This window comes from Sebastes fasciatus, chromosome 16, assembly GCF_043250625.1.
Source record: "Sebastes fasciatus isolate fSebFas1 chromosome 16, fSebFas1.pri, whole genome shotgun sequence".
Classification (NCBI taxonomy): domain Eukaryota; kingdom Metazoa; phylum Chordata; class Actinopteri; order Perciformes; family Sebastidae; genus Sebastes; species Sebastes fasciatus.
In genome coordinates, this window is record NC_133810.1 from 2662152 (window position 1) to 2680059 (window position 17908).

General features: G+C 36.4%; 2 protein-coding genes across 3 annotated transcripts; both read right to left on the reverse strand.

Annotated features, from left to right (window-relative positions):
- Window positions 1–1921: 1921 nt before the first annotated feature.
- LOC141752328 (G protein-activated inward rectifier potassium channel 3-like) lies at window positions 1922–7479 on the reverse strand. Of its 2 annotated transcripts, XM_074610169.1 has the most exons (4): window positions 7339–7479; window positions 4759–4978; window positions 2607–3804; window positions 1922–2200 (listed from the first exon to the last, which is right to left on the reverse strand). In XM_074610169.1, the coding sequence occupies exons 2-4, from the start codon at window positions 4939–4941 to the stop codon at window positions 2004–2006; spliced, it is 1578 nt and encodes a 525-aa protein (XP_074466270.1). In that variant the 5' UTR covers window positions 4942–4978; window positions 7339–7479; the 3' UTR covers window positions 1922–2003. The 2 variants fall into 2 exon arrangements, with proteins under 2 accessions (XP_074466270.1, XP_074466271.1); XM_074610170.1 differs by lacking the exon at window positions 7339–7479 and having other exon boundaries at window positions 4759–4985.
- Window positions 7480–8017: 538 nt separating this feature from the next.
- Window positions 8018–17498, reverse strand: zw10 (zw10 kinetochore protein). The gene is made up of 16 exons (XM_074610168.1): window positions 17235–17498; window positions 14852–14986; window positions 14619–14720; window positions 14290–14367; window positions 13760–13919; window positions 13299–13451; window positions 12917–13114; window positions 12693–12829; window positions 12414–12596; window positions 12073–12296; window positions 11730–11801; window positions 11458–11627; window positions 10502–10632; window positions 10226–10357; window positions 9937–10139; window positions 8018–8670 (listed from the first exon to the last, which is right to left on the reverse strand). Exons 1-16 carry the CDS (start codon window positions 17337–17339, stop codon window positions 8550–8552), a joined length of 2304 nt encoding a protein of 767 aa, XP_074466269.1. The 5' UTR covers window positions 17340–17498; the 3' UTR covers window positions 8018–8549.
- Between the last annotated feature and the right edge of the window lie 410 nt (window positions 17499–17908).

Genomic DNA, 17908 nt, shown 5'->3' on the forward strand with positions numbered 1-17908 from the left:
GTCTAAACAATGTCTGAAAAAGGTAAAAAAAAATATTTTTAAAAACAAAAGTTTGAAAAAAAAGTCTAAAAAACAAAGTTTGAAAAATGTATGAAAAAAAAGTTTGAAAAAAAATCCGTAATAAAAAAAGTCTGAAAAAAAAAAAAATTGAAAAATGTTGGAAAAAAAGTCTGAAAAAAAAGTTTGAAAAATGTTGGAAAAAAAAGTATGAAAACATTTCTTTAAAAGAAAAGTCTGAAAAAAGACTGAAAAATGTCTGAGAACATTTTTGAAAAAAAAAGTTTGAAAAATGTTGGAAAAAAAATCCGTAATAAAAAAAGTCTGAAAAAAAATAAATTGAAAAATGTTGGAAAAAAAGTCTGAAAAAAAAGTTTGAAAAATGTTGGAAAAAAAAGTATGAAAACATTTCTTTAAAAGAAAAGTCTGAAAAAAGACTGAAAAATGTCTGAGAACATTTTTGAAAAAAAAAGTTGGAAAAATGTTGGAAAAAAAATCCGTAATAAAAAAAGTCTGAAAATTTTTTTTTTTTAAAATGTTGGAAAAAAAGTCTGAAAAAAAAGTTTGAAAAATGTTGGAAAAAAAAGTATGAAAACATTTCTTTAAAAGAAAAGTCTGAAAAAAGACTGAAAAATGTCTGAGAACATTTTTGAAAAAAAAAGTTTGAAAAATGTTGGAAAAAAAATCCTTAATAAAAAAAGTCTGAAAAAAAAAAATTTAAAAATGTTGGAAAAAAAGTCTGAAAAAAAAGTTTGAAAAATGTTGGAAAAAAAAGTATGAAAACATTTCTTTAAAAGAAAAGTCTGAAAAAAGACTGAAAAATGTCTGAGAACATTTTTGAAAAAAAAGTTTGAAAAATGTTGGGAAAAAAAGTCTAAACAATGTCTGAAAAAGGTAAAAAAAAAAAAAAAAAAAAGTCTGAAAAATGTTGGAAAAAAAGTCTGAAAAAATAATGTCTGAAAAAAAAGTCTGAAAAAAAAAGTTTGAAAAATGTTGGAAAAAAAAAAAAAAAAAAAGTCTGAAAAATGTCTGAAAACATTTTTGAAAAATTTTGGAAAAAAAGTATGAAAAAAAATCCGTAATAAAAAACGTCTAAAATTTTTTTTTAAAAATGTTGGAAAAAAAAGTATGAAAAAATGTCCTTAAAAGAAAAGTCTGAAAAAAGACTGAAAAATGTCTGAGAACATTTTTGAAAAAAAAAGTTTGAAAAATGTTGGAAAAAAAGTCTAAACAATGTCTGAAAAAGGTAAAAAAAAAAAGAAAAAATGTCTGAAAACATTTTTGAAAAATGTTGGAAAAAAAGTCTGAAAAACAAAGTTTGAAAAATGTTGGGAAAAAAAGTATGAAAAAATGTCCGTAATAAAAAAAGTATGAAAAACGTCTGGAAACAAAAGCTTGAAAAATGTTGGAAAAAGAAGTCTGACATTTTTTTTTTTAAATGTTGGAAAAAAAAAAGTATGAAAAAAATGTCCGTAAAAACAAATTCGGAAAAAAGTCTGAAAAAAGTCTGAAAACATTTTTGAAAAATGTTGGAAAAAAAGGTCTAAACAATGTCTGAAACAGGTAAAAAAAAATTAATAAAGTAATAATCATTCAATAATGAGTGGGACTATTTTGCTTCATAAGGAGTACTTGAACTTTTGATACTTTAAGTGTATTTTGCTGATGGTACGACTACGACAACCACAGTTCCATTCGCTGAATGAAGACCATTTTGAACCCTCTGGGAGTTGAAAGGTCCAGAAAAAGCCAGTAAGTAAGTGAGTTAAGAATATTTTTTCAACAGCCCAGAAATGACCACAGACAACTGGCTTCAGCAGGATGTTTATTTTAATTAAACACAACATAAAACATGTCATAATGTAACATGGATTATAATAAAAACATTATTATTATTATACACACAACAGAACAACATAAATTATAGCAGCCCTGAGATCAATATTCATGAAGTATGGTTGTTATAATTTGAAAGTATGGTTGTTACAAGAAGCGTTTATTTAGCCTTAGTTTTCTAAAACACAACCTCTCGTTCCTTTGATGTCTTTTGCGCTGAGTCCGGACATTTGGACCTCAAAGGTTTTGTCAAACGCGCTGCAGTCCACACGAAACGCCCCTTTCTCCAGAGAAATACACGACTCAAATCGGTGTCCCCAGAGGACCTCGTCCTCGGTGTAGGACGTCCTCGCCTGGCACGTCATACCTGCAACACAACACAGCAGATCAGAGGAGTCGGCTAAAAGTCACTGTACTGGAAAAAGACCTGACAAATACATTCGGAACAGCATCAGAGGGTCGGACTCGGCATTTCTGGCCTTCCATCCAGACTTGGCCAACATTTTAAGGGACCGTGTGTAAGATTTAGTGATATCTAGTGGTGTGGTTGCAGATTGCAACCAACTGAGCACCTCTCTGCTCACTCCTCCCTTCCCAACACTGTGGTAACGCCGTTCGCCTCACTCAGAGATCATCCTTGCTATAATAACACTACTTTAGGAGCAGCAGAAGTCGGACAGACACACTGCTCCGTTAACTGTTTCGACAACTCTTTCTTTCAGGAAAGAAAAGGATCTGAAAATGTAGCACAACTTAAAAACACTTCTACCAACCCGATGCTTCCACGATGCCCTCCAGGATGACGATGATCTCAAAGCTCTCCCTCTTCAAACGCTCGGAGCCGACCTCCCAGAAGGGGCTGCTCTTGTTGATGACGTGGGTGATGGTCTGCGGTTCCACCAGGAGCAGCCTGTCTCCGCCGGTGTCGTAGCCAAGATTGATCTCCGACTGCTCCAGCGGGATGAACTCGCCCTCCTTGGTCTGCCTGGATTTGATGAGCTTGGCTCGGATCTTGGCGTCCACCATGTGGCTCGCTCTCAGGTCGCCGATGCGGAAGAGCATGCACAGCTTCTCGTCGCGCTCGCATATGACGCAGTGCTTGCTGAAGATCAGCGTCTGGGCTCTCTGCTGCGGCCGGGAGATCTTGACGAACATGCAGCCCACCATCAGAGCGTCGATGATGGAGCCGAGGATGGACTGGACCATCAGGAGCACCGTGCCCTCTGAGCAGTTGGCGGTCACCATCCTGGAACCGTACCCGATGGTCCTCTGGCTCTCTAACGACAGCAGCAGGGCCGACAGGAAACTGTCCACATTTTGGTAGCACGCCTTCCACTGTGGGTCGTGAACGTGTGCGATGTCGTCACGCAACCAGGCACCGAAGAGGTAGATCACACCGAAGGCCACCCATGTGAGAATGTAGCACATAGTGAAGACGAGGAGGAACCAGCAGAACTTGAGGTCCACTATTGTGGTGAAAATATCGGAGATAAAGCGACTCTTGTCCGCAATCGGTCCCAGATTGACCTGGCACTTGCCGTCCTTGGTGATGTAACGCTGCCGCTGATTGCTGGCGGCGACGTGCGACGAGTGCTCGTCTCCCAGCAGCTTGCAGCGCTTCTTGTGACTCTTTGCGCCGTTCAGCTTCTCGATCGCAGAGACGGGAATGTTGTTGTTGCTGGCGATGGAGCCTCTCGATTGCCACCTGGAGCTGAAACGCATGAGGCCTTTGCTGCGATGCGCACGCTGAGGCTTTTGCGCCTCCTCTAGAGGAGCTGATTGGACAGTGTGCGGTTGCGGCGGTTCTCGCTCAGCCAAAGTCAGAGCGTGAGAGGACGGGCTGCAGGGGCTCTGGGAGGGAGAGGCCTCCTGGGATGGCGGGAGTGACGAGCACTTAGCGTAGTTCAAGTTGTGGATGAGAGAGGATCTTTCTGTGGTCATCATGGCTGCAACAGTGGATTTAGCTGTAGCCTGAAAGGAAGGAGAACAATACGTTATACTAAGTGACATATTATGGATATTTCATATTATATTTAATGCATAACAATAACAGTACAGAAGAACTGACAAACTGTACAATTAACCTAAAATAGCGAACCCAAGAATTGCAGGAAGTTTGTGCATAACGAGCAATTTGGATGAATTTTCAGCAGATTATTTCCTGTGAATATTGCATCAGAGATGGGTTTCCTCGAGTTTTAGGAACTTTTAATGCAAATTTTCCGTCTGTATTATGTATTTTATTTTTTTTTAGCAATCAAAACTTGATCCACGAGAGTCTGCACGGCCAAAGTGATATCACACCATTGGACACGGCTCTACGCGGGTGTTCCAGGTCTTTGCCTTAACTTTTAATTTAATTTAATTTAATTTAATTTAGTTTAATTAAATTAAATTAAATTAAATTAAATTAAATTAAGTTTAGTTTTAATTTAATTTATTTCGAATTGAATTTTTTAAACGTGAGGAGAAACCTCGTCACGATTCCAAGTCAGCTCACGTCCGTGCGACCGTCTTTTTTCAGGCTTTACTCTCCCCCACAGAAACACTGCTCCTGAACTGCCTGAAATGCCTCGATGTAAGTCCCGCCTTTTCTTACGTAACGTGGTGATGTCACCAAGTAACACATTTGCATAATACCTGCCTAGCGGCTAGTTTGGAACGCCCTCAATCAGAGCTAGTTAGAGTGGAGCTGGAGCGGAGTCCGAAGAGTTTGATTCGGTTGACCAACTGACCAGTTGAAAAGAGCTTCTGCAACAAAGCTGGTGTGAGAAAAATAAAGCGTTGTTTTGAACATTAAAGCATGTAAACATGTTCTTGTAGAAACCCAAAATACACCTGAAAATAACCACGATAGGTCCTCTTTAAGTAAGAAAAGTTATTAGTAAGAAAAGTGGGACATCATATAATACCAGACAGCGGTACCTTGTAGGTGTACGGAGTGTAACGCAGTGATTCAGACTGCGGTCGGGGCAGGTAGGCCAGCAGGTGTTTAGCAGTGACCGTCTGCGTTGGGGGGATGGTGTTCCTGCGAGGTTCGGTCCTGATGGGACTGTCGCTCTGAAGGTTCTGTAGCGTCTCTCTGCTGCACATCACAGTGGAGATCATCACTGACGTCCTCCAGATTCCTCTTCAGGTTCTGCTTCTGTTTGGGAAACGGAAGTAAATTGAATTATGTCAAATATGTCTGTTTTTTTTTATTTCCTTTTAACAGGTAGAGTTGAACAGCACAGTCACATGTTTTAAGACACACTAATAATGTTTATACTTATATTAGGAGAGAAGAGAAGATAAATATAAAAAAGAATTGAAAAAGAATAAATAAATACATAAATAAAAAAATACATAAATAAATAAATAAAATAAAAATGAGAGATGAAGTTAGAAAATAGAAATAAAAGAATAAAAAAGTAGAATAGGAATAATAATAAACAAAAATAAATAAAAAATAAATAGAGAAAGAAAAAAAGAGAAATAAAGAGAAACAAAGTAAATAGTGATAATACATCACAACGAAAAAATAAATTAATAAATTAATGAAAATAAAATAAAAATGAAAGATAAAGTTAGAAAATAGAAAGAAAAAAATAGAATAGGAATAATAATGAACAAAAATAAATAAAAACTAAATAGAGAAAGAAAAAAAGATAAATAAATAGAAAAGAGTAAATACTGATAATAAATCACAACGAAAAATAAATAAATACCAACAAAAATGAATAGAAGAATATAAAATAAAAATCCCTAAATTGTTACACATTCAATTAGTTCACATCAATTAAGAAAAATTAAGTTAATATGTCAGTTTTTAACAGGCAACTAAATCTTTCTTGTTGGTGCTGCTTCAATACTTCTACGAGGGTTTGTGGAGATGGATGAAGAACCCAGTGATGAATCATTTAATGCAACATGTACAGTATTTTAAATGACGTCAGTCCAGATCTATAGATCAGCCCGAGCTGTGAGGATGTACGATGACGTGCCAAAAGTAAATTTACTCCCAGGCCTCGCCTGTCTGAAGAGGGCTGATCAGTTATTACACATGTAGGGATTATCACTAATCCTCGAAATTAATCTAAGAAACACCCAAAGAACACGATGGATTTGAACAGATTACCGACTGTATTCTCCAGAAGAAGGCTTAGAGAGAAAGTATATATTGTCCAGATGTGTTTAAAACTGTGTTGTGATTATTGTATCACAACAATAATACACACACAACATGTGTTTTCCGAATCCACACGTGAGCCAGATGTGTGGTGCAGATGTGCATGGATTGAATATGTCCTCTCAAACAGACAGGAAAGACAAAATCTCAGTGCTGCTGCACTGGTTTTATCTACTTGTACAGCTGCATTTGTTTTGATTTAGCATCTCCTGACATATGGAGGATGGAACATGTTTTATTCATATAAAAAAACACGAGTGGAAAGAAAACATCTTTACAGACACATCAGACATTCGTCTTAATTATTCAAAATTAATTAGTAATCTATAAGTGAACATAAAATGAGGTTATGTGCTATACTTTGTATGTAAACTATGATGTACAAATATATTTAATATGAATTATAATTTGACATTAACTTGTATTTATATGAAATTGTTGTTTTTTGTTTTTTCTTTGTTTTCTTGTTTTGTTTCTCTTCTTTGAGGTGTTTATTTATTTTGTCTTATCTTTGAATTTTATTTGTTGGATATGTGAAATACATGAAACATGTCATGTCTATCTTTCATTGATTATTGTGAAAAGTCGGACTAAACGTTTCATTGTATAATTTAATTATTAATATTGTCTATTTGTGTATGTTTATATAAAATAAAATTTAAAAAAAACAACAAACTTGTATTTATATATAACCTTTTTTAAATCAAAGTTAACACAGACAGAAGTCAGAAAATACGCCTATGGTCAAAAGTTAAAAAGTTACACATCTACAATAATATTAATATAATAAAAGTAATAACTGCATGAGTTATAATGATAAATGTGCAACATAATGCAATAATATTATAAAATTCATTAACACTATTCTAAATTTAAGTGTCATTTCCTAATAATTTTTTTTAACTGTAAAAGTTTCCTGGAAAGAAATAATAGTAATTAATAATTAATAATAGGGAAAATATGAATTTCCTTGAAAGAAAAGCTTAATTTAAACCCAAGTAAATAATAAAATATAAATAATAAATAAATAGTCATCCATTATATGGAAAATTTTGTTCTTCATGTTAAATTGTATGCAAATTGTCACATTTTTGTCACACACACTCGTTTAATTAATTAGTTTGTTGACATTAACTGAATGTCAAATTATCAAAACAATTGCTGATTAGTCACTGATTCAAATGTTAAAAGATCAGAAAACTAAACTCCGGATTTACAGTTTAAAAGTGCAAAAACAATCTTTTATTTTTATATTAAAAATACTGTTTTAACATATTTTTTACACATCTCAACTTTTTTCTACCATCATTACAAAAAGATAAAAAATAATGACGTACCTGTGTGGAGCATATCTTCAGATGAATCCAGCTGCTGCTGCCAGAACAGAAACTTTCATGTTGGAGTTGGAGATCAGCTGAAGGAGGAAGAGGAGGAGGAAGAAGAAGAGGAGGAGGTGCTGCCGTCCAGCTGTTTGTCTCCTCCTTAGTTTTGCTTTCATGCAATCAGAATGCTTCATAGCCTACTTAAGATTTCACAAACATCTAAACCTTCTCCCATTTTATTTTAATTCTATGGCCTATTATCATAAAAAAAAAAATCTTGTTACTGATGTTTGTTCTCGTCAATTGTCCTGTATTGTTTCTTTTTTACAGAATATGGTGAAGCAAAAGACACATTTTCACAATGTGGACAATAAAGAGGTCCTAACTAACTACATGTTCTCCCTGGTGGAGAGAGAGGAGGTCTGACTGTCAACTAAACTCATCAGGAGTTTAGATGAAAAGGTTTTCCCGCTCATCTTCCAGTAGTTTGCAGTTAAATCATGCTGCTTCTCAGCTAAAGGAGCACACTGATTGATTTGCATTTCCTTTATAGGAGATACTAGAGATCAGTGCATGTGTCATGTGAAGGACACAGAGCTGACCCAAAACTTTGGAAAGTGCTTTGCGAGGCGTTTTACGCGGCTGCCACCGAGATCACCGTCATATTCATAGAAAAGAAACAGTTTGAGAAAGGTTCTGCAAAGTCTTTTGGTTTATTTGGACAAGTAATAAATACATAATAGAAGAGTTCAGTTTGATGGCTTGAGATGCATCTTTGTTAGAACTAAATGGTTGTTTAGAGGCGTTAGAGGTCAAACAAACTCTCCTGAAATGACATCAGTACAGAAGAGTACCGCTGAGACGAGCTACAGATGAAGTTAGATTGCAGCAAAGTTAACCCTCACATGTCAACAGATGGCGGTCCGCCGGTTACACAACTAACCCGAAGCTATATGACCGAGGCTGCCGATGTAAAGAAGCCTTTGTGTAATCTCTGCACGACTGATTGCAGTCTGGATGCTGAGAAGGAACACAGATTGATTACAACCAGCTTATAGCTCCACCATCAGACAGGGCAACTGAGTCTCAGTGACAAACTGTTACACACACATGTAAATGCATATATTTAATGCAACACACAATGGAAATGAATAAAGGCGTGGGTCAGTTATTTTCCTCAGGAGGAAAAAGTGCTTTAGTATCTTTCTTTTTGCTCTCCGAGTATCCTATTTGATTTTGGTCAGCGCTACAGCTCTCCTCTCTGTGTTCTGAAACAAGGCTCGGATCAGATTCTTCACCTCCGAACTGGAGAACTCCAACGCCAGCGGACCTTTACCGTCAGCCCACCTGTGGAGAGGAACCACAGACACATTAAAGAAACATTAGTCTCTCGCTAACTGCAATCTTTAAAGTTGCACAGTTTAACTTTAAGGCTAGTGGGAACAAACGTAAATATAACTATAAAACAGAACAACTGGCATACCGGGACATTATTCATAAACCTTAGTTAATCTATATGGAGGACGGAAAAATAAATATGCCATTAAATGTACCAAGAATATTAATAAATACATAAATAAATACAATTTAAAAATGCATAAATAAATCTAAAATAAAAGAAATAAATGCAAAAATACATATATAAATATGCCATTAAATGAACCAAAAATATTAATAAATACATAAATAAATACATCCAATTTAATAATGCATAAATTAATATAAAAATAAGACCAAAATAAATAAAAAATAAATGCAAAAATACATAAATACATTTAAAAGTGAATTAAAAAAATAAATGACTAAATAAATTAATAAATATGCCATTAAATGAACCAAAAAATAATATTAATTAATACATACAATTTAATAATGAATAAATAAATATAAAATCAATAAAAAATAAATGCAAAAATAAATTTAAGTTTATTAAAAATACAAAAATAACTCAATAAATAACTATGCTCCTAAATGAACCAAGAATATTAATAAATACATAAATAAATACTAACAATTTAATAATGCATAAATACATAAAAGAATAAATAAATAAATACATAAATAAATGTAATAGTTAATAAAAATAAATAAATAAATGACTTGATAAATAAATAAATATGCCATTAAATTAACCCAAAATAATATTAAGAAATACATACAATTAATAATGACTTAATAAATATAAAAATAAATGCAAAAATACAAAAAGTTAATGAAATAAAATTAATACATAAATAAATAAAAGGGGAAATTAAATAGAAGAGTGGATAGATGGGGAAGTAATACAAAAATAAATAAATAAAGAAGCAAATTAAAACAGAAATATCAATTTGTCACATTTTATCAACTAATTAATGCCTACATTTATTTTTAATATTATTTGTGATTCATTTAATGGCATATTTATTTATTTATCGAGTAATTTATTTATTTATTTTTTAATCTGCCCTGTATCTGTATGTATATTTTAGGAAATGAGCAGAACAAGCCTGAACATAATCACTGATTAAAAATAAATACATTTTAAAAAACAGTAAATACCTCAGACTAGGCTTTTATTTACTTTATATTATAACCTATTGATGATACTTCATCATCGTGTTTCCTTCCTACCTGTCGACTATCTCCTGCAGGTTGGCCCGCAGCACCATGACCAGCTCCTTGAAGGTGCTCCACTTCCTCACGTAGAGAGGCACTTCCTCCTGATACTTCCTGTTCTTGTTTTCCTCGGCCAGAGGGATGAAGACCAGCGGACCTTCCTCGATGATGGTTTGGCACAGAGTGTGGAGGTGCTCTCCGTCCTCAGAGGAAATATCCTGTAGACGGTTAAAGTGAGGAATAACGTCCTTATTGATCATCACATACAGTAGATCATCACCATATCAAGATATAAAGGACAAACCTCCAGCATCATGATTTTGGCGATGACCTCCGTGATGGCCGTGTTGAGGAGGTTGCCCATGGCTTTGCAATAGTTACTGACTGGTAGCACATCCTGCCACACTGTGCCCAGCTGCTTCAACTGATGGATGACCTGCAATCGAGCAAACACACGATCACCGTACGAGTGAGAAGCAGCGCGTGAATAAAAAAATATCAACTGAGCTGCCTCCTGCAGGATTCTCTCATTAGACCAACAGATTTACTGATCATTTCCGAGGCCTCTCCTCTCACTCACCTGTCTTACTGCTTTGCTGGCTGCGATGTAGTTGTCTTCGTAATCCAGGTTGCTGAAGTTGTGAGCGGTGGAAAGTCTCTCCAGCAGCTCAGCTCTCTGGACGCTCATTTGAGCCAAGAAGCACTGAGCACCTGGAGGAAAACGACAAAGAGGGTGCTCAGCGTATCTCAAGGCAATCTGCAGATTACATGTTGAGATTTCGAATGTAGAAGTGGAAATTTTGGCCTGATGGTGAACACCAAAACACACAGCGAATCTGCCCCCAGCCCCTCATTTGCATAATAAGATATGTATTAGAAATGAGATATGAAATGTGTAAAGAAATGTATAAAAAAAAGAATACAGAAATAAATAAGTTTGTGGAAATAAATAAGGGGTGAAATACAAAGGGAAAAATGCATAAATAAGTAAACACATACATTTAAAAATAAATGTAAAAATAAATAAATGCATTTAAAAATGAATACAAATAAATACATAAATTAACAAAACACATACATTTAAAAATAAATAAAAAATAAGCGTAAAAAATAAATCAATTAAAAATAAATGTAAAAATAAATAAATACATTTAAAAATGAATAAAAATAAATACATAAATAAATAAAAGAGAAAATTAAAAATAAGAGTAAATAAATAAGGGAATTAATACAAAGATAAATAAATAAAGAAGCAAATTAATACAGAAATATCAATTTATTATAATTAATTAATGGCTACATTTATTTTTAATATTACTTTTGCTACATTTAATGACATTTTATTTATTTTTCTAGTCACTAATTTATCAGAGCATCCCTACTTTTTATAGTCAATTTTATTTGATTTAATCGATTAGTTGTTGAAGCCCTTCTGTGGATCATGAACGTCCCAGATCAGGAGTAGTTTTTTGGGATGAATTTATGTACCAAATTTCACGGCAATGTGGCCAAACAGTTGTAGATCTATTTGTTTACCAAGTTTCCTGAATACGGGCACCATGTCAACGAACGTCGCCACGCCCACGCTGAGCGGCTGCGGCAGGTGAGCTCTGACGTGGTGGCCCAGGGTGAGCAGGTGGTGAGCCAGGTACATGCAGTTGTTGTGCTGAATGGCAGCCAGGTGAGGGAACTTGAGCAGGTTCTCCCTGGATGACGGAGGAGCAGAGAAACAACCAGTTACACCTTCATCGGGTGAAGTGTGTTGGTTTTGATCTGCTCTGTGTTAATACGATGGAAAACGTCCTTACTTGTGGTATGTTGGGACGACGTCGTAGAACAGCTGGAAGATGTTTCTCACAGTGAAGAAGAGCTGTAATGCACTGAAGAGAACAACAACAGGAAGATTGATTATATTTTACAAGTCAAACTCCACCCCCGAAAGTTCCCTGTACTTTCAGAAAGTACTACCCCCCGACCCGGGCCTTTTTTGGGGGTAAAATGGCCCTGAAACTTAATTTAGACCCTGGTTGGTCCCTGCGGTCGAACCGCAATGAGTTCCTCAAAAGGTTCCTAGTTCTAGGGAAAAGTTCCTGCGGTGGAAACGGGGCTTTACAGACGACAGTCATATCTCCGAGCAGCACTGTAACCTACCATTGTGTGGAGCTTCCGACGGCTTCACACAGCGTGTTGAGTGCCAGCTCCATCAGCTGCTGCACCGACTCGCTGATGCGACACGCCGGCAGACACAGACTCCACGCGGACAGCTGCTTCGCGTTCTCCATCGTCATCTCGTCCTTCGTGGTCTCGTGCTTCACCTTCAGCTCTGAAGCCGGAGGCGGCAGCTTGGGAAGACGCAGCTTGTAGTCGGGTGTGATCTAACGGAGGAAGATTGGAAGTAAGATTAATGTTTTCCATTTCATGCTACAGCAACGGAATCAATCAACCAGTCTCCAGTTTATTCATCCAGACTCTCAACCCTAGCTCACACATACTTTGACGGTGTTGTGCATCTTGGAGGTCATGAGTTTGCGCGCTGCCACGATGACATCTTTGCACTTCTTGCTGGCGAAGTGACAGTTGACGTCTCTGGCGTATTTGAGCAGCTCTGTGGAGTCGCCGTGCAGAAACTCCATCTCCTTCAGGGACTTCTCAAACTCCTCCGTTTCCTTGATCACCTTCAACGCGTACAACAAAACACATATTCAGTAAACATGTACGTCTGTATGTGTTACAACATCTATATATTATATATGATACTGTTTGGTCCGTACAGTGTTGTATTTCTCCAGCTGGCTGCTGTTGGTGGGGATGGAGTAGAGCAGACACTCGTGGATGATGCACTGGGAAATTTCCTCCCAAATCAGCTCCCCAAAGATAGCAGAAAGCTTTTTATCGCTGATGGACACATCTGAAAAATAATAATAACAAGTAAAACACGGTTCCATTGAGCATGATATATCATTTCTATACGATGGGCCCTGCTGTACTACTGTACCTAGCAGGTGAGAGTGCAGCGTCCTGAGCACCAGGAGCAGTTTGCTGAAGACTTGTGAAGGAGTGGATCTCTCCTCGTGGCTCTCCTCCAAACTCTGTAAGGCCAGGACGGTTCCCTCGCCCGGCTGCTCCGTCACCCTCACCGACAGCGACGGGTACATCACCAACGGCTTCAACATGTGCTTCAACAGCACCTGACCTGAACGACAACAACAGAAACAGAAACTCTGACCCTGGATACGTTGTGCTTCAGAGCTAGATCGATAGATTAACCAGCCCTTTAACAAAATAATGGGCACACTTTAACTGAAATCTGGAAGGTATGAAAACACAATTTGAATAGATTGTGACAGTACAGTCTGCATATTTCACGTTGGTCTTACTGAAGAGTTTGATCTTGTGCTGAAGGTCTCCCTGGATGGCCAGAGCTTGCAGGACGCAGCGCAGCAGAGCAGGAGGTTTCTCTTCACCGTCCTTACTGCACGCGTGGCTCAGCTTCAGCTCCACTTTCAGGAAGGACTTCAGACCTGCAGGCTCTGGTGGTGCACATCCAACAGTCACTACTACTAACGCCTCGCACTCAGATAGGTTTGCTGTCATGTTTTTTAATTATACAAAACTAGATATGCTAACAAGTAAAAGACCAGCTTATAAAACGCATCCATTTTTTAAATGAATACAGTCATTGGATGAAAGGTGAGAGCCAGTGTGTGCTGGTTTGCAGTCTTCACAGTCCTCTAGCAAAAAGTTCAAACTCAGCAAAGTACAGAAAAGAGCATACTTCACATATTTGTATTAGCACCACATCTGACACACACATATTGAAAAAAGTGTTCCGACTTACCCTTTGAGGGCGGTAATCTCCAGATGACGAGGCGCTTCCATTCATCTCCCAGGTGGTAAATTAAGTTTTCTCTCTGCACCGTCAACTCGGAGCTGAGAGCGCTGAGCAGCGGCAGCTGGGAAATCTTCCAGCCCTTCAGTGAATACACGCTGGCCCTCGCCTGGGTAAAAAAAACAGCCAAATCAGCATCAATCAGTGTATTAACATGCACTTTAAAAAATGGGTTATTGTCATGTATTTATATAGCCCAATATCACAAATTTGCCTCAAGGGGCTTTACAATCATTACAGCATACGACACCCTTTGTCCTAAGAGCTTCTACCAGTATTTACATTTGGCTTTCTTGGACTCATGATTAATTATATAACAGATAAAAGCCACGGTGAAAACGTGTATGTACGTGCAATTTACCGCACATACAGAAGGATCTGAAATCAGCTCGGTCAGTGTGTCAGTTTTCCATGAATTGCCCAGTCCTAGTTCACAGTGGAGGTAAGGTTGTGTGGACATGATGGTAAGCAGCTCTTACCCTCTCCAGCTGGTTGGCTGCATCAACATACTTCTTGTCCAGCAAAGCTCTGTTGGAGTCCTCCATAGCACCGTGAAACTGAGTCACACAGAAACATTCAAACATTTAAATTATGGATGCTCAAAATACCTCTTTTTGCTCTGCCAATGAAAATCTGAGAGCTTATTTAATGTATGGCTAACACAAAAGTTCTACCAGGACAATGCATTATAATAACTGTTATTATGAGCTCATTAGAGACAGTAATTAAGAGCCATAAACTCCCTGACACTATTCATTCGTGACAACATATTACATTATATTTGACATTTAAATTGTGTATGTTGTACCTCTTTTAGGTGTCCAAGCATTGTTATGACGATGGTATTTTTCTCCAGCTTCTGCTTCAGCTCTGCATATTCAGCCACCGCCACGTGGATATTCTGCTGCACCTGTGTCAAACATACATAACACCAAACGGTTATAAACTGTGAATCCGCTTTGAGTAGAACTGAACCCAGGCTGTCTCTGTTCTGCTCTTTCAGGCGACCTGGCTCAAGTATTGCTTTAATTTCAGCCACACCTCTGTCTCGATGCAGTTTGTAAGGACATCCATTTCTTTGGAGACTTCGTCAACCTGCACCATTAGCTCCTCAGATCCTTCAAGACTCGGGAGGAAGTCACTGTACCGCTTGTTCATCATGTCGCATATTTCTTCCTGTGAAATAAAACATGAAGAAAACATAATTTAAAAAAAAAAAAAAATTGTATTGAGATAGACCTTCTGCTTTAAGCCCAGAGCATGACTGTTTGCAATTTGAGTACAACCATTAATGTAAGTATATCATAACTCCGATCTGTATACATGATCGCTTTACAAAGGCCCGGATACTCATGTACAGTTCAATATAGGGTTGTAACCGTTTCAAGGTATACGGTGGTATTAAAGTTGACGGTTATCATACCGTGTACATTTGCTTATCCAAGTTTCATTTAGTAGTTAATTACATGCTATAGTGCCGATAACATGTAAACTAACATGCTTTAGTTACATAACATATTATATTTACATGCTATTTTTTATCAGGTTTATAATTCTGTTTTGGCTCATTAACTGATATTACTACTACTACGACTACATCCCTAGTACAATACAATCGTTACACTCTCTTTGTCGTGAATTAATGCGTGCTTTGCTTTCATGTAACAAATGATGACTGACTCAGTCTATTGAACAACAGCGTTTACACAGGAAAACGCAACAGCATCAACATGAAGACAATATATAACTATAGCAACAATGAATCACAGCTAAATGAAGTGCATTCAATCAAAGATATTCCATTTACAATAATATAATACAGAAAAGCAACAGAACATTGCATTTAGGGTAATAGACGGGTTTCTGTGCATCATCATCACAGAGATGCGCACGCAACTAGGGGGCAGAAAGCAGCACTCCTCACAGTTTATCTAGCAGAGCCAAGCTACAACACAGGGATGACAAGGAGCTGTTGTGAAATAAACTGCACCAACCGTAGAAAAGATGGATGGAAAACGTTTGCTATTTTGAGGGGATCACATGTCTTTGCTAAAAACAGAAGGAGATTATGGATCCAGGTCATTAAAAGGGCAGATTGGGAGAGAAGCTGGAGCTCATTTTGAACTATTTATTAATGATTATTTTAATTATGGATTAATCTGCTGATTATTTTGGTTTGTAAAAAATAATGAAAATAGTGAAAAATGCTGTAAAAATTACCCAGATCCCAAAGTGACACCTTCACAATGTTTGTTTTGTCCAAACAATAGTATAAAAACATATAAAAATAATTAAAATAGCAGCAAATCTTCACATGTTGTGAAGCTGGAATCCATGACATGTTTTTACATGATGATTATGAAAATAGTTTTATAAGCACTTCATGTCTCTCTCTAGTACTCATCCGCACCCATCATATGTGTCTGTACAAATATGTCTGTCATGTCCTGTTGTTTTTATATTGTTTTAATTGATTCTTGTAAGGTGTCCTTGGGTGTCCAGAAAGGCGCCACTAAATAAAATGTATTATTATTATTATTATTATTATTATTATGTGTTTTTGTATGCACAAATCTTAATTTAAAGTACTATATTTCCCTCTGAGATGTGGTGGAGTAGAAGTAGAAAGTGTCATGAAAAGAAAAGACTCAAGTAAAGTGCCTCAAATTTGTACTTCAGTAACATTACAGTAACTTAGCTACATGATGACATCCAATATAACGACCTACTGTATATAAATTATATAAATAATTAAAATAATACAAAGGAAAAGCAGCATTTGTGATGTTGGAACCATGAAATGTTTTTACATGATGATTATGAAAATAGCTTTATAAGCACTTCATATGTTTTTGTATGCATAAAAATCTTAATTTGTAAAGTAACTAAAGCTGTCAGATAAATATAGTGCAGTAAAAAGTACAATATTCCCTCTGAGATGTGGAGTAGAAGTAGAAAGTGGCATGAAAAGAAAAGACTCAAGTAAAGTGCCTCAAATTTGTACTTCAGTAACATTACAGTAACTTAGCTACATGATGACATCCAATATACAGACATACTGTATACTAATATACAGTTATGTTCTCAAGGATTCACATAACTGGATATAATAAAGCCACGTAGTCAGATGTCACCACTGAGTCTGACACAAACATGCTAACAGACATGCTAACAGACATGCTAACAGACATGTACTGAATTAAACCAGATAGCTAGCTAGTGTTAGCTGAAGGTGTAGCTAATGTTGATCTGCAGGTGTTTCAAGGAGCACTGTGTAAATCTAACTAACGCTGTTATTGTTTGTTAAAAGATCAGAGACACGTGTTAGATGTTAGCTTGTTAGCTTAGCTGCTAACTGCTAGTTCAAACTTCACTGTTAGCTTGACCTAGCTAATGCTAATGCTAAGCTAAGCTGCTGGTTTACCTTCGTGTCTTCCACCTTTCGGGACATTTTGCTGATTTTAGAGGACAGATCTTCTTTCTCCAGTTTACCACAGCTGGCGAGCACTTCGGTCACAAACGAGGACATGTTGTTAATGTTGTTATTCTACACTGTTAATAGTTATAATGTTTATAAAAGAGGGACAGAAGAGAAGAAGCAACAACAACAACAACAACAACAACTCAGAGACCCGCCAGCTGCTCTGATTGGTCCAGAGAGGCTTCTTCTTCTTCTTTGGTGTTTATTCGGCGGTTGGCAAACCAGCTTAAAGGAGCATTACCTCCACCTACTGGACTACTGGAGCAGGAGCAGGAGATTGGCAGGAAAAAAATAAAATAAATAAAATAAATAAAATAAATAAAATAAATAAAATAAATAAAATAAATAAAATAAATAAAATAAATAAAATAAATAAAATAAATAAAATAAATAAAATAAATAAAATAAATAAAATAAATAAAATAAATAAAATAAATAAAATAAATAAAATAAATAAATAAAATATGAGGCTCCTGACCGTGTATTAAATGAATGAAGTGTAAAATACCTCTCCAATCTTCTGCACATTTCCGACAGCAATCGCCGTTTAAGATCCAGTGACTTCATTAGGCTCATCATTCCAAAAGTCCGTACTGTGTTTGGTCATAACTCCTTTC